Source organism: Anopheles ziemanni, chromosome 2 (genome assembly GCF_943734765.1).
Source record: "Anopheles ziemanni chromosome 2, idAnoZiCoDA_A2_x.2, whole genome shotgun sequence".
Lineage (NCBI taxonomy): Eukaryota > Metazoa > Arthropoda > Insecta > Diptera > Culicidae > Anopheles > Anopheles ziemanni.
This window is the reverse complement of record NC_080705.1, coordinates 13,632,856-13,650,255: the sequence shown is the minus strand read 5'-3', so window position 1 is coordinate 13,650,255 and position 17,400 is coordinate 13,632,856. Positions and strand designations below refer to the sequence as shown.

At 43.9% G+C, this 17,400-nt stretch overlaps 1 protein-coding gene across 1 annotated transcript; it reads right to left on the bottom strand.

Annotated features, from left to right (window-relative positions):
• Positions 1 to 7,671: 7,671 nt before the first annotated feature.
• On the bottom strand, positions 7,672 to 14,720 carry LOC131281113 (uncharacterized). Its single transcript, XM_058310365.1, has 2 exons — positions 14,515 to 14,720; positions 7,672 to 8,160 (listed from the first exon to the last, which is right to left on the bottom strand). The coding sequence occupies exons 1-2, from the start codon at positions 14,715 to 14,717 to the stop codon at positions 8,148 to 8,150; spliced, it is 216 nt and encodes a 71-aa protein (XP_058166348.1). The 5' UTR covers positions 14,718 to 14,720; the 3' UTR covers positions 7,672 to 8,147.
• Between the last annotated feature and the right edge of the window lie 2,680 nt (positions 14,721 to 17,400).

Here is a 17,400-nt window from a genome sequence, read left to right as displayed (position 1 = left end):
GTTTTTTTTTCTCCCACTTTCCCTCTTTCTCTCCTCTTCTCTCTAATGAGATGATGATACCAGTCCCTTATCGGATTCAGACAGAACATTAAATATACTGCCGTGGGTGCTGGGAGGCATTACAAAACGGCATAAATATACATGGAGGCAAAAAAAGCCCTCCAAACGACCCCAATTTATGGCTTAGTCCAAATGGTGGCGAGCCGCCCCCTTTTCCGCCTGCAAGGGATTACGTAATTAATGCACAGTAATTAAGAACGATTGGCGAAGTTAGATAACGGCAGCAAGACGACTGCCAGGAAAGTTCTTAAGATTATGAACCAACAAACGCAGGATGGACCTGGGCGCAATGGGTGAAATAAAAATTCTTATTAAAATTACACTCGATGCTCTGAGAAAGTGTTTTTGAAGGGATAAACGGATTACTTCTGTCGATTTGCTTCAGTTGATCTTTGCTCTGCTCATTTATTTTTGATTTAATCTTTAGTTAAATCTAATGATTGTAAATTTGCCTTGCTCTTATCTAAAAATACATCGGAAGCAATAAAAGCGAAATAAACCTCTGAAATGAAAGAAAGTTTCTAAACATTTCAGTTCAATCCGACTTTAAATGAAGCTAGCTTTAAGAAAATTCCGGATCATCATGAACAAATAGAACTGGAAAAGAATAGTAAATTTTCATAATATTAATTTCAATAATCGTTCCTTGCTTTTGTGCTTCATCGCAAGTGTTAACACAAGCAAAATTTGTGCACTTATATTCATTAATAATATTTGATTCTAAGTGTGCTTCAGCTAAAAAGAAAGAAATGAAGCACATAAAAAGTTCTTCAAACTTTTTCTCTGACCAGTAAGTTCTGGTTGACCGAAGTCGACCGAACACATCGTTAACATAAATATCCCACCCTTGGCACTTTCGCCACAGACACACTCTCACACCCACTTAATGCCTCAGCTAAAACCATATTAACCCAATCCTATTTACTGCTCGCTTTCCTATCTTGTTAGCGCGTGTAGGATGGTAAGTCTGTGTTCTAACCAAAAATTAAACACCCAACCAAACTGGCTGGGCCATCTTTTCTTTAGCTCCCGTTTTTTCCGATAAAACATTTGCACCTTCTTGCCCTACTCCAAGAGCATAATTCTGGCTGGTCAGCCTCACTTACGGAAAAATGAAACCATACCCAAACAGTAGGACGTCACGGCGTCCCACGAAACATTGCATCGGTGGAAACGGGAGCAAACATACGAAGGACGACAAAAGGAATGCTACTTTCGCGTTCGACGATCGCCAAAAGTGGGGTTCGGGAAAGTGCCCGCCAGCTGGGGCGACTCTTGCGCCGGAAGCAGTAAAGTCCCATAAAACCAACAACGATGTCATTACTAGCCATAACTTCATTTGTCGACATTCTTCCGCTCGGCGGCATAAAACTAAGTTGCAATAAACGAAATAGCTGTTGGTTTTTGGGCTCGACTAGTGATACTTGGGCGAACTACGCTACTTTGCAAATTCATCGGAAAAGGAAAAACAAACCCAAAAACACAACCAAACGCTAGTATTTCTTCACTTCCCTCCTCCGGAAAGAAAACCACCGCCGTTCTGCGATGGGAGTGGAATTTAATCATTGGTTTTATTATTGCTTTAGCAACTGACGGCAAAGTGTACGCCGCCTGCGGAAAAGTGTAAGTATTCTCATATTTTCACTCCTTCGCCCTTCCACCATTACCCTCACCACCATCGTCACCATCATCATCATCATAATCATCGCGATCAACACGGCAACGAAAAAGCGGGCTCTCTACTCCTTGGCGGATCAATTGTCACGACGTTGCGACCCGCGTCATGCTTTTTTAATGTTCATGCAGTGCGGCACCACCGCCAGAGCCAGCATTAGCGGATAATAATTTTCCCGCAACAAGTTCCGCACACGGCAAAGGGGAGTTAAAAAAGGAACACGCCAAGCAGAAGCAAACGAGAACCCATTCGTGTGCTGGGAAAGCGTTGCGAAAGCTAGGCACGAAATCGGAAAATCCTGTGCGAATGTCACGAACTGCTGCCCGTGGTGGTGGAAGCGTTTTGCCGACGGCCTCGGAAAAGTGGCCTTTTTTTCGTTCTCCTTCGACTTCGGCAATATTTTGCCTAATCCAGCCAATTGTAGAAAACGTGTTTTCCATCAACAACCAAACACGCACACGGCCCGTTGACCCACTGTCTTCCGTGTTCCATTTCCACGTGCAATGAATAAAAGCTCACGGCTCAATGGCTCAAAGGGGGTAAGAAAATAATCATAATTAACCGCCTCTGCGCTACGCTTCAAAACGAACCGCTATGCCGAAAGCACTAGGCTACCTTCGGCCATAATTTATCCCCAGTCGTGCTCCTTCAACATTTAAGGATTCAAGTGGAAAATCAATGTGCTTCCACAACGGCACGTTGTTCCCGTTTCACTCGCATTCCCCACCCAGCCAGAGGTGGGAGGTTGGTGCCAAAAATGTGATCCCCCTCCCCATTAAGCATCGAAAAATATTTGCCCTAACTTTTCTTCCCGCCCCATTTCACTTTGGCGCAGGCTAGTGGCTCTGCGGAACTGCATTGTGGAATTTGGCTGTCAGTTTCCGTTAGCCGCACGGAAAGGGCGCTTCTGCAAAATCTCGCGTATTTTGGGAGAAAAACTGTACAGACGCAAAGGACACAAAGGTTTGAAGGAAAAATGCGGGCTCTAGAGGCGGGTACAAAAGGGCGGAGGAAAACTTCAGCGTGCATCCGATAAGCATGGCTGAACTATTTGCCGTCGCATTCTGCTAGTTTTCGCTAGAGAAACGAACTTTTTCAATCGAAAATGACACACTAGTTTAATGGAATGATGTACTGCATGCCCTTAGGGGACGTGAGCGAATTTGAGACTCTTTGCTCATAACGAGACTTTTTCTTTTTGTGTTAAAGTTTAAGAAGGGCCACACGTGGTCAACGGAGTTCCGTTGGGCTAAATAGAGGACCAGTGCAAATTAGGAGTCATATTTAATTTCCACTTCGTTAGGCTTGTGTGCATCACTCAACTAGTTTTTCAAAGAGAAATAATCAAAGTCAATTAGAATATACAAAATAAATACAACGAAATATTGAAAAATAAACCCAGCCGAGAAAAAGCCCTTCTTGCAACGCATTACACATTTCTACGGGAAAATATTACTCGCTAAACAAAACCAATTCCGGTGACATGTTTCTGCACTTCCGTCGGGTTGCATATAAATTCTTTTTTTTACAGCACAAAATCATAAATGAACAAACACATACACACACACACACTGTCGAACTCCTGCGATACAATTGGTAAAACCATGTTCAACGGAAACACCGGCGAGGAGAAATTAATTGCGAAAATATGTAAATGTACCTATCGAACAACACAGAACAAGGGCTAGCGGGATGCTTCCACCTGTCGCATAATTTATGTGTTTATGTTGTACAGTTTGTGGATACTTCTACTCGTTTTTCCGCCTATGTAATCAGTCAGGTAAATGCTTACACCTGGGCAAAGCGTGTCGACCAGGGGGGGGACGGCAACCACTAGGACCGCCAGAACAAAGTTAACAATGGAACCGAAGAAAAAAAGCCACGAAAAAAAATTGTTTTAAAAACATGATTTACCCTCTTCTTTTCGTTTGAAACTTTACGAACAACTTCGGCTCGGACAAGCGATAGTTGTCTAGTTAGCAGCTAACGTCTAGTCCGTGTTCCGTACGAGCCACTATGCTGGGACTGCGTTGAATACGCCGACTTGTGTAGGGAAAATAAAAAAAATTAAGCCCACGGGCACACAGTTTTAACGTTCGCCAGATTCGCGCGACCGCAAGAATGGATGGACGGAAAACTTTTTCAAGCGGGCCGATCGTTACGACCGAGATAGCAGAACTAAACTAAAAATATGAAAACTAATCTACGATCGTAGCGACCTGTTCCCTGCGGCCACCGTGCCTCTGTTGCTTCACCATTCTTGTTTATCCTGCCTTGTTTCCGCTCAAACGGTCCCGTTCCCCCCCTTGGGAATCCCCCAATCTCAATGACCTTAACGGTTCCCCGGTTCAGCATGAATCCGGTGTACCTTGTTGCACAAACCTCAGCGGTACGAAAGCGAACCGTCTCCCGTTTCGATTTCCACCAGTCCACCAGTTGGCCTCGGTGGCAGTGGTGGCGGGAAAATTATTGTACCTCTCTTTCCCGTTCACGACAGCAAAACTTAAACAATCACCCCCAACCATTTTGGGCCATTTGGCAAAGCAGAACAGGTTGTTTTATTTTTTTGGGTAGAGTTTTGTTTACAATTCGGAGGATACAGACGAGGCCAGAATCGTCTGCCACGACGTAGCGCTTTTCCAGTTTTCCGCCGTTTGTCAAACGTGCTGAATCAGCAGAGGATCCACGCAAGGGACCGTCGAGGAAAAGCTATCATTTTCCATCAACCTTGATGTGTCCATCACGGAATTTTGGCGCTTTACGCTTCAGGTTGTTCTCGGATTGGTCGGCATGCATGCGGCGAGTCTTTCGAGTTGTTCCGTTGAATGCATTCACGTTTGCCGAATCAATTACGAAATTCTACAGTCTGTTGCAATCGATGGCTCATTTGCATGAGAATAAACATAAGCCTTTTGCATTTGTATTTTGCAGATTAAAGGCCGCAATTTGTCAAGAGAATAATTTTTTTTCTGATTCTTATTAGTATAATCTTTTTCTAACTAATTATAAAATGGCTTTTCATGATATAGAATATATTTTAGTGCGACATGAGCAAGTATATAGTCAATCTAACCGAAACCCGTTAGGTAAACATCCTATCCGCTCCAAAAAGTTAAGCTTCTTGATAAAATTGGAAAAAAAAACTCGAGGCCAACAAGGTTCTATTTCAACCTTTATATAATATTGACAGAAAAACACGACCCACAAACTGCCCGATGGGAAGATTTCAACTTTACTACATTAAAGGATTTTAAAATCCATTCAAACTAATGGATTCTATAAACAAATCTTCCAAAGGAGAAGAAGATAAGCCCCAGACACAAACGAGAGTCTTACATTGTGTGAGAAACATGAACGGCGTTCTTGAAATCAACATTTGAAACCGCCTGAAAAGTTTCTTGTAGTATAGCTCATAACAATTTCGACCATCGAAATGGGAAAATATTCAGCAGCCGACAAATTGGAGACATTTCTCTCCGTCCGTACCCTTTCCCGTCTTGCATCAACAAGCGAGCAGACAGACCAGCACGGCCTGTAGACGTGATAAACTTTCACCAAATCGTTTACCACCGTAGACAACATCCATCACTTCAACCAGCGCTCGCCAGCTCAACTCAAATCAAGCAGCTAACGAGCGAATTCCGTCCCTTTGTACCGGTAGCGCACAAAGAAAAGTTCCCAAAAACATCCCGAGGGGACCCCGCGCGACGGACCCCATTACGTAACAACGTAAACATCGTCATCCTTCATAGGCCAACACGTGAATGGATGTCACCAAGAAATGTTCTGCGCCGTCAGTGCGACGAAAAAGGCACATCCATCTCCGTCGGCCGCCCTGCCCGGGTCTAATCAATCCCGTAATGTCCTGGAAGCATGCAAACGATACATCCGGCCGAGAAAGAAAATACCGGCGCTCCTTGGGCGCTCGCCGCGGGTGCCCTCGTTCTTTAAAAATCCCATAAATCAGCCACCCATCCGGAAAGGGACATAGCTAGTCATACTTCTTTGGCAGGACGCTGTTAGCTCGAGTGTTTGTGTGTATGTTTTTTTTTCCTAAAAGGAGACAAAGAACTTGAGAAAGGAGTCTACCAAAACTACGGAGTATACAAATTTATAATGACATGCACCGTGTTACGTCGTTTGAGCGGCATCCTTGCGGCAGTGTAGAGTTTCTAGTTTTCCTTTCCGGCGGAGGGGTAAGTTCTCGGCGTCGGCCGCCCGTTGCTGTTCGTTCCTTGGACGCAATCCTCTCGTAGCTCGCACCCAACCTCGAAGCAGCCACCGAGACGTTGGTTCACGTCGCGTTCTTGGGCTAATTAATCAAGCCGTCACCAGACGGTTTCGATCGGTTTCTGTGGCCTTCGGTCGAATGACGGCTAGTTTGTTTCCGGTATTCCTTAATCCTTGGCGTGCAAAACGTACACCGACGCAAAACGTGCCAACAATAAATGGTGGCGGTGTGTTCGTTCGTGTTCGTTACACAATCAATGAAGCGGAAAACGGCGGACGGAGCACCGGAAAAGAGCGATCGAAATAAATGAACTTTATAGAAAACACTCCAGCGGGTCGATTAGAGTTGAAAAAACTTTCCAGATTTTCGGTTTTTTTATATCTCGCCCTTGCTAGAACGGCTTGAATTACGGAAAACTCGTCCTTTTGGATAGATTTTTCACCACCCGTCGGTTGACGTTTCGCTTTTGCCTGTCGGTCAGGCGGGTATAAATAGGACCATCGACACTATAATCAGATCACAGCAGGCACCGCCGGGCTCGATTAAAAGGCTTTCGCTGATTTCGTTCCGTTCACCACCTCCGCCCGGGGTAGGATAAATTTAGATAAGCGGATTCGGATCGATTTTACACTCCCGGCTTCCACTTTGGTTCGTTAATTATTTTACGCTTTATTTTCGTGCAAACTTTCAAGTGCCATCAACCGACGGAAACTTGTGCAGTATTTTAGCCGCCCGATACGTGGCGGAAAGGCCTGGTTTTTTCTTTCATTCACTCTCTTTCGCTCACACTCGTTCGATTAGGGATTCCAGTTTTTCGATGACTGTTTATTGGAGGTAAATAACGACCAGGTTGTCGGGTCGAGAAAAGTGCCCGTGTTGGTGCGTAACTATGCGGCCCGTTGGCAGTCGATGGCTACTGTGCCGTACTTGGCGTGCCTTTTCGCATCGCAGCACGAGCAGTCACACTCGAATGCCTACTAGGCAAGTACAATTCATATTCTACAAAAGGATTTTCAACACAACAGTTAAGGCAGAGGAAAAAGAAAACACAGGAATTTATATTTTTACGTTAAAAGAGGTATAAACATTCTTCTTTTATTCACTCCCATGTAATACTTATGGCTAAAAATGTACAAAAAAGAGTTATCAAAATATCATCATTGTTCACTGTACCACGAAAATATGCTCTCTTTTAAGGCACTGAGCTGCAGCATGTTGACGCTTTCTAATATAGAACGAATCATCGGAATTTCCTGGTTTCCGTTCCGAATCGTCTACCCATTCATCATCAATCGAACGATCGTTTCTGGAGGGAACGCTTCGAAATCAAACCACTAGCAATCACTAGATGCAGTAATGAGTTGAGAGGAATAAAACGGCGGTAAGATAATCACATGACACCTCAAACGATGGCTCCAATTACGCTAATGGCCTCCGGGGACAAGTGGAGTGATCTACGACCGATTACACATCTATACCTTCGTTTGTGCTATCGGGGCATCCTAGCTCCTGCACGCCAACTTCTTCTGCCACTACTCGGTCCAACGCTATCGATAAACTAATTTACTTGTCTTTGTATTGTCTCACTAGAATAAATAAGCAGTCTCTGAGGAGTTTTGTCCCAAATTTTCCGGCGAGCCGGATGAAGCTTCTTTCCCCCAGAGGGAAACTATGTGCTCCCATCCCCCAATTCTGCAACCTTCTTTCCCTTTCCTATACACAGCACTAGGTTTACATCTTTCGTTTACCTACTCCCTCCTTTTCCCCGGGGGCCATTTGGGGCGGTACTCAAACGGAATCGAACGGGATGTAATGTAGGCGTCTGATGAGCAGCAAGGGCAGCTCCGGAAGGCATACGCTCACCACGAACAAGACCGGACTGAAGACCAGCATCAAACCGGCCCAGATCACCATCATCCAGAGCGTGTTGGCACCGATCAGTGACAGCATCATCTTTATTATTGCAGCGTATCCTCGAGGATGTGTGAATATGTGGCTGTGTATGTATAGGTGGCTCTGGAGGCTTAGGTGCGCTTTGATCCCTTGTCCTCCTTTCTCAGTCCTCCGAGGATGATTAAAAATACGAATATGTACTCGAACGAAAGGTCGGGAAAAATTAAGCTCGGCACTAGTGGCTTGGAAGCTGAGAGGGACTGGAGTAAAGCTGAATCCGTTCCGCACCTAGGAACGCCACCTGAAAATGGAGAATTGAGGTTAGAGTGAGTATATGTAGCGCTACAGGGTAAGTAGATTAAAGTTAAATAAATTTATGGTCCCTTAAAATTTAGTCTAATCTGAGAAATACTACACATTTATAAAGTCACTGCATGCGCTATGGACATAAAATCTGGTATTGGCATGTACTAGATTATCATTCAAGTAAGTAGAGTTTATGACATGTTAATGCTCGTTTGGGCAAAAATCGAACAGCATGAGCTAAAAATATCACAATTCTTTTCTCGCTTTATTTGTGTAGTAATGTTTTTGCTCGATATATTTAAACGTAACCTACTTCTTAACTAGTTTAATATCGTTCAATTTCCGATGTTCTCAACAAAACTTTTATCCATTTTTCCCCTTTCGTTGGCGTCTTTTTCATCGATTTGAATATCAAAAGCATTTTTTATAGCTAGGTTTTCACCCAACTTCCTTCTTTCGGAGTGTTTAAGAAAGGGCGAGCTTTTCAGTGAGAATAAACTAATAAGGATCACCGATAACCAAACGTGCGCAACCTAAAAATGTCATTTTCACATTTTCATCTATTTCCGATTCTTGTGGCGATTATATGTCACGATATGTACGTTTGTTCATCTCTTGCTCGCGCAACGCAGCGTGTCGCAAATGGAAAAGAAACCCAAATGTGACCGCACACCACGGCATCCGATGGTACAAATTCTGTCCTTTCCTTTCGCTCCTGTGAGAGAATGAAGAATGGTAAAGCCATCAATTCCCAGCTTCCGCTATTGTACGTGCTGTCACTTGCAGCGGCCGAGACGATTTCTTCCTTTCGATCCCTTTTTCTCCGACAGATCCTGTTTTCCAAGCGAGGCCCAGCAGTTTTCTCGAACGAAACATCTTCGTTGAAGCAACGCTGGTCGATGCTGGGCTCAGAATGGCAACTCTTGTTGATATCGGAACAGTGGCAACGGACTTTCATCATGTGGCCTTTCGGGACGAGTTCGAACTAGAGCTGGTAATGAGGATTTCCTTCAACACGACATCGCACGCCCCGAGAGACTCGGTGGTCGGCTCTCCATTGGCATGTCGTTCGCATTTGATTAATCATCTCCAAGCGTGCTGATTTGTCCGATCTCAACGAGCAACAACATCCCACCGTTGGACGGTTAGCTCTGTGCGTTTGTTCACCCTGACCCGCCGACAGGCTCTCGGGGAGCTCGATAGCCGGTGGGAGGCCGCAAAACAGCATCGCGGCTTATTGCGTAGCTCACAACACAGCAGTGAGCATTAAAAAAGTCTAGCACTCACACCGTCCGACCTTCACAAGGCATCGGTTACGGAGCGGGAGGGGGCAGAAGCTTGAGAAACTTGACCAACTTACCCCATGATCGGCGTACACGCGCCGTGAGGCACGTCCACTTCCAGCGCTTTTCTCTATCTCTTCCTTCGCTGTGCGATCTTGGCTGCCCACTTAAGTTCTGGTGCGTGTTTGATGTCATTTTTTAAATGTTTCATTGCCAAAACAAAAACGTCTATTGCGCATAAAAACGACTTCGTGTGAAAACGCCTCGCTCAAAACGGACTAAGGAAGTTGGCACGAGCGTTTTCTCAGCGGAACCTAAGTTAATCCGCTTCTATTTGGCTTAAAATCAGTGTCATTCAACTATTCGAAACGAGCCCGCTCAGCCATTCGACCGTAAAACGGTGTCTGCTTAACAATTCCCCAAATTGCCTTGATCTTGATCTTTAAAGCTCGGTTAAGCGCACAACTCTTCCGTTCTTTGGAAACGGTCAGCCAAGCGCGTAGGCTCTACTAGACCAAAAGAAGCATATACGAACAGCACATGAGGTTCACTACCGTGTTTATCAACGACATCGAATGATGGGCAATTAACGTTCTTGTGTGATAACCTTGAATTTAATAAATAAAAAACACGCAAAGTAGCTTTTATGATAGACCAATTAAAAATTCAAAGGTTTTTTTTCAAACCTCGCCCGAAGAAAAAACCTAAAAATATTTCACACATAATTTTAATAATAATTTTATTAAATCATAGAACAATCGAACGATGTTTGGACTGTAATTTGTAGACCAGAAAGATGTGAATTTGCGTCTTTTAAAACCAGTTCACCCCAGTTCTGTGCGGTACGTTTTGTTCCGTTTCAATGTCATTCAACCGGATAAATCCATTCATCAACAGCAAACCCTCAAGAACTCTTGCCAAAAGTCCGGTGACTAATGGTTGTGGGTTTCTAGCGCACAAATAAAAAACTGTCCCATAAATGCGTCACATAAAACCCCCAAAGATCTATCCGCGACATCAAGGATTCCCCAGATATGCAAAACAAAGCAAAACAAAAAGTTGTTCGACAACTTTATACGTCTCCGGAAATGTGGACGGAATTCCGCAGAGTTTATTTAACGTCACGTCACCAAAATGGAGACCTTTAAAAACTGTTCAAAATGGGGAAGGCAATGAAGCAGACGTGGGTTTTATTTGTAACTCGGAAATCATCCCATAGCTAAGCACACAAGAAGCATCAACATTTACCGAAAGTAAATGGCAAAACCTATCGATTCCATCCACTGCATCCGCGTGTCGCAATCAATTCGACCAGAGCCGAAAAATTAGTGCTGGTTTAGAAAAAGTTAACGGACCATAGGAAAACCAGTTTCCGTGATCGAATAGAAGCGCTAGCACTGTGAAAGTTGGCACTATCATCCATATTTCAAATGCCTCTCTCTTTTGTAGCGCGTGCAACGTTGTTTTTGGGGTGCATTATGGGAACTTTGGAGAATATCGTCCGTGTGTCATTCAAGTGGATAAGACTACCGTTTGAAAAATCATGAGACCACAACATTCCAATCGATAAACCGTCCAAAGACCCCTCTGTAGGTTTATTTGTGTTGTTTTTTTACGTTCAGTTTATTATTTCCCCATACTTTACGGACACAGTCAATATGCGGCAATTGATGGGTTATTTTTTAATTATTCATTACCACAATCCCAATGCAACACCGTCACGGATCGATATTGATTCGTTCTCGGTGGTTTAACTGTTTTGCAGTGACTTGGCTAACATTCTCCAGCCGTTCGGGTTGATTTTATTAACCAAATATCAGGGGTCGGCAAAATGCTGATCTTTTGCTGGATCTTTTTCTTTTTGCTCTACACATTGTGTGTAGCATCTTAAAAAGCTCATAGTATCTGCATACTTTATACAACAAAAACGAAATATTAGTTTATTTATTGGTAATGAAACAATATTATTCGTTGTTTTCACTTCCAGATACCACAACGGAAATAGATGTTCTTTCTAAAAAAAAATCCAGAAGAGTTCCCAAATTCACAATTTATAATATTAATACGAACAAATTTAGTTGTTCCAGCCAGTATTGTAAGAAACCTAGAAAGGTTGTCTACGCTTTGATAGTTGGGAAGTTGGCCACCACTGCCATGCACCAATCGAAATGTTTCGATTTTCGTACCTAGCTTTAAGTTAGGTTAGTAGCCATCTTTCCAAAAACATACTTTGGCCACGGTAGCGAATATCTAGGCCCCTACACGAGATTATGGCCAACCAGTATTAGAGTGAGATGACATAATCTACCCTTAGTAAACCAGCGGTAGCCCAGTGGTGGCCTGGATGCAGGTAGCCACTAACCGTAGATAGCCCGCTCCGGTGGTAGTGGTTGAAAGTAATCGAGCCAGTTCGTTTCCCCGCCAGCTTCGCCAGACCCTTGTATGATTGTAACACGATTACCCACATTTTATTCCTCGACGAGGTAGACCTTAGCTGAGATTAACAGATACATACTTTAGTTTAGGGCAGCAGGTATCGACAAATCGTACGATCGAAGCGGTTTACTTCGAGCTGATGCGCCACGAACGGGATGATGCGTCTGGAAGGGAAGCGACCGCTTTTTCCCACACACAAAACACGCCGTTAACACTGATCGTCGTTCTGGTCGATTAATAGCTTGATGCTGTTCAAACAGGTTGCGTTCTGCTGGGGCGAATGCTAGCACCTTCACCGTCGGGCTCAAATCTCCGGACCACAGGTTGCAACAGATTGGTGCAACTTTTTAATTCGGCATTGGCTCTATGACATAAAACAACAGCCACAACGGTGGCTCACGGTGAAACACACTCTGCCCTGCCCTCGCCGATTCGATTGGTTTGCCTCGGTCGTCTTGCACCACACAACACACCGCGCACGCCAGCGTAAGGAAACTCGGCTCCGCTCTGCTCGTGGCCAGTGTCGCGAAACAACTAACCAAACCTGCACCTCTAGCGAGCGAGTTGTGGCAGGCCAGCGCGCAGCGGAGTATGGTCAATGTGATCGAGAAGAAAGGCAAAAAAACATGACGCACCGTGACGCACACCAGCGAACACCGCGGGCACGCGAGCCTCCTCCAAACAGCAGAACCACGCACGTACGCTTCGATGATCGGTCGAGTGGCGATCGTGTCGCGATGTTTTGCTTCTGTCGGTGAGGCTGTAGTAGTGGTTCTTGGACCGTTTTTTTTGGTCCATCCCATTCTCTTCTCCGTTTACTTTTTCATTCTTTCTTCAATACGTTTCGTTTCGTTTCTTAATACTTTCTTTTCCACCTTCTCTTCTTACGAGCAAAATTATGTTTACAAACATTCCTCACGTTGTTTCTACTACACCTTGCTACGGATATGAACATCATAAGTCATTAATCTTTCAAAATTTTGGTTTTATAGAACAACGATATCGAAGGAAAATATATTAAAACGATTTAACGAAGTCGCAAGAGATTAGAAGCTCGTCTAGAAGAACTTAAATATCCGCTTGCTAGGAGTAACATTATCACCTGATTCCCCATTCACCCCACCCCACCCCAGCCACTGTCGCACTGGCTGCGCCACAAACAAAGTATGAAAAATAAACATGCCCAACAAAGGTCACCGGCGGGAGACCGCACATAGCATCGTTGAAGGTAAACCGGCAAAGTTGAAGGTCTCCTCCCTTGGGGTAGGTGCGAGTACGGTTCGGTGCGGCTTAATGTAATGGACAGAAAAGCAAAAACCCATCATATCGTCATGAGTCTTGCATGCTCTGCGAGACGATTAAGGGTCGGTTGATGTGCGATGAGGCGCATGGTGTGGAGATACCAGCACCAAGTATGTAATTGACAATTCATGCTGGTAGCGCGGTCTAGCGACAAAATAATTATTTGACAAAAAAAACTAGTTAGATTTAAAAAAAGGTTTTAGACTACGTGTCTGGTTTATAGATTGCCTGTAGAGTAGGTCAAGATTTCCCGGCACATTTGTAAACGTGGCCAGTGTCGCTGGCTTGTTTATTGATTACTCCATTTAAATGCTACACAATGCGATACAAGAGTAGAATTTTGCGTTGAAAGGATATTTAAGCCTAAGCTTATCACACACAATAAACGCAACCCTGCCATGTGCTTTTCCTAATGTATAGACAATCGATACATAAGCGATTCTTGAATTCCAAACATTCTTCTCCTGTGCCCTATTTGGTTAAAATTTACATACACTTTATCCCAACTTTAGTAGGTTGAATTTTGCATAACATCCTTCGCAACTTCTAATAGACGAGGAACCCCCATTGGGTTGATTGCTATGGATGTTTGAATTAAATTAGGGAGAATTGTATATTTGCGAATATTTAATTCACCTTTTGCATTGCCATTCCACGGTATTTCAATAACTAGAAATCGAATACTTCAACAACGAGATAGAGATAGACACATGAAAAAAAAGTCAACCAAAAGAAAATGATTTTACGAAAAGTTGAAAATTCCAATTATTTACGTAATAAACATTTCATAACGATATTTGGGTAGGTCATGTACGTGCCTTATCGAGAGGGTATTTCGACTAGTTTCCTTTACGAAAACAACCGTAGCATAATCGTAGTGTACAATAATTTGATATATTTTTGTTTCAAAAATGGTAAGTATCAAATATACATCTTCCGTTTTCTCAGAAGCAGCACAACCAAGAAATCATAGCGAAAACGTTCAATGTCATTACAATGAAAGAAATGAAAGTACAATCCAGAACCCACGACATTGATATAAATAACCAACATAAAGTCTCGTTGAAACATTAAACCACGAAGTGGATTGTAAAAATTGAAAAAAAAAACTCCCAGCTTCCACACAACATCGCATCATACTTCTCGCCAGCATTGCCTACCATAAGGCGCACAAGAAATTCGTTCTTCTCACAAAGAAACCAATCCGAGAAATGAGCCTGACAATGGATGCCATAAAGATGTTGAGCAAAAAAAGGAGCATTACAGCTTTCCGTGTTCGCTTCGTTCCATGTAATAATCCATACCCAGACTCCCCGTCTGATACTTACATGATGTAGTAGTAACTGTCCCGATCGGCCGTTTTATGGCCTCTCATCGGGCCACTGGAAGCAGCGGCGGAGCACGGGCCCCCGGAACCGGACCGATTGCCTCCGCTGCCACCGGACAGCGACGACACCGAGGGGCTCGCCGTCGATGACTTCATTGACGTCATTGCTGACACTTGCCCGAAGAGATTTTTCAAGTTGTCCATGGTAGAATGTGGTAGGCCGCTCGTTGAACCGACGATGGGAGGAGGATCGCAGGAAGACAAAAATTGTTTCACACAACACGCAGACTGGTCAGCGACTGAGAATCCGGGTTGTAGTAGTCGTAATAAAGGCGAAACTAAAGCCTCGTCCGGTTCGAGATTTCACTTCTCTCAGTGTGTTCTTTTCGCGCTCGTTCTTGTCTGAATAGTGGGGAACTGAGCGTTTCCTCAACCGTCGCGGATGCTACTCGACGCTGGACTGGATCCGTTCGACTTCAGGGTCGTTCGCGAAGAAGTAGGCCCAAACAAAAGACTCCGAGACCAATCAGCAAAATAATCTGTTAAAAAAGAAGAAGAGAGTGACAATGAAGTAAAATAACTGAAATAGGAGGCAGCGACTGGACCCGGGGGTTGCTGTTGTTGTTTGATAATTCAATTTTGGAGGCCCGAGCTCTTATCACTCAATTCGCACAGTTCGGGTGGCGGGAGGTTTGAGCATGGGAAAAAGGTTCCTCCTTTTGTGTGTCAGCTGGATGCACACAAGCCGTCCACCAACGACGTATTTTCGGAGATAGGGGGCTTGTTGCCAAGGCCGCGGAAACACTCGACACGCGGTCATAAAATCGAGGCGGGTCAGTCAGTTCGATTCCAATCCACCGAGCAGCTCTTATAGCCTCCTATCGAGACTTTTATTTCCATCATTTGCTATCGGACACAATGCTACGTGCTGATTGAATTCAGCCAATTTAATGGAACGGTTCGTTCTGCCAACAAAGGTTGCCATGGATAACGTGTATGGAAGAAAACGTTAGTGCTTTTTCTCAAATAAATAAAACAAGTTTACTATTTACCTTGCTTTAATTTCGTAATTCGACAGTCTTATACATATTCTCCAAAACTATGCTGCAAACATGTTTTCAAACGACAAACATTTTATGTGTAATTAAACGCCCTTGCTAGCTTCATCTACGCCTCGCGTTTCAAACTCCCACCTAACGCACAAGTCGGCGTCGAGTCGTGGATCATTTACAAAGCTTCACTCTACGGCCTAACTCTCGTTGCTCCATGAGGGTACAAAGTACAACACTCGGTTGACGGTGACCCTGTTGAGCAGGTTTGCTTCGTTAAACCGTATGCATCGGCCTGGAAACATGGTAGCATTTTGCATGGCATGCCTCTCATAAGTTTCCCTGGCAAACCATAACAAACAAGTTTACCTGGTTTAACGGGGTATCTTAAACCTCCCAGATTTCCCATCACAAAAACAACGATATCTACGTGTACCATTGACCGGTCCAGAAAATGATAAGGTTTGCCCTAATCTCGCAATATTGATAGATAACCCGCAGTGATCGATTTTGGAGGACATGATTTCAGTTTATCGTTTGAAGTAAAGAAAACCAAAATTTATTTAAGTATCGGGATTAAAAAGATCAAATGCTAATGCACATCAATTTGAAGATAAAATATTTTCAAAGTATCATTCAATTTTACACCAAGCGATACCGCGTCAAATGTGCGACTTTAAATGGCCTTTTCTGTCCGGGAAGGTTATTTAATCCGCAGTCAAAACACGTCTTTCGCCGCAACGATGTGCGTGAGCTGGGGATTCACTTTCGAGCTCCAGCTGCGCCTACCAAAACCAAAACAAAACAAACATATCCAACGCTCGCTTTCCCTTCTTCTCTTCCACCCGTACTTTCATTCTTCTCCGTCCTGCCGTTTTACTACACTGTTTTGCCTTTGTCACCTGGTGCGGGTTGTTTTCATTATTCATCGTACGCGTAGTATTTTCTTTTTTCTTGCTATTCGTCGAACTTTAAAGAAAAACATTCCAAAAAACCATGCAAGAGGAAGCAGCGCATTCGCATGAATACAGTTTGTTATCTCTTTTATGGATTATTTTTGGCACACAGTTGGAATATCTGTATTGATGAATCGTACGACGGTTGCCTCATTATGTGGTACGTCCATTATGGACTAGAAGCAAACATTGACTGGCATTTTCATCAGCGAATTTTAGAGGAACTACAATCTGTTTTTGGTCACAACTGCTTGCACTTAAATGACACAATATTCACACAAGTTTCACGCCATACACAACCACAATAAAAAACAGGAAAAATGAACGGTTTTGTTCGACCATACCAACCACATACCTGGTTTATTGATTGACTTCGTTTGGCACTGCAGTTTTAATAATGATTATTCTGGAACTAAAAGGCACAACTTTAAGATTCGACGGTTTTATGATGTTGGTCGCAGAAGAAATTAAACTGAAATCGCTGATGAACTCCACCGACGGACTTTATACTAGCACCACGTTCGAGAACTGACTGGCCGACGACTTTACCGAACTCCGCAATCTCACTCCGACCGGCGCTGGTTGGTGGAACCGTGCTGCATGGTAGGGTTGCCGGGAGGTGTGTCGGTAGTGAAATGGAACGAGTTCGACTGGCCGTGAGTGTAAGCGAAACGGAAAACAAACAAACCTCCACTGCTAGATCGTTGCTGCGGTGTTGTACGGTTTCGCCATCGATAGCATTCTTCTCTTTCCCTCGTACAGCAGGATTGAACACACCCACGTCGATGGTGACCCTTTTTCCAAGTCCCTTCGCTGGTTTCGAATGATTCAATCACAACGAAAATCATATGATCTTTTGAAAATCCAACGCGCAACGACACG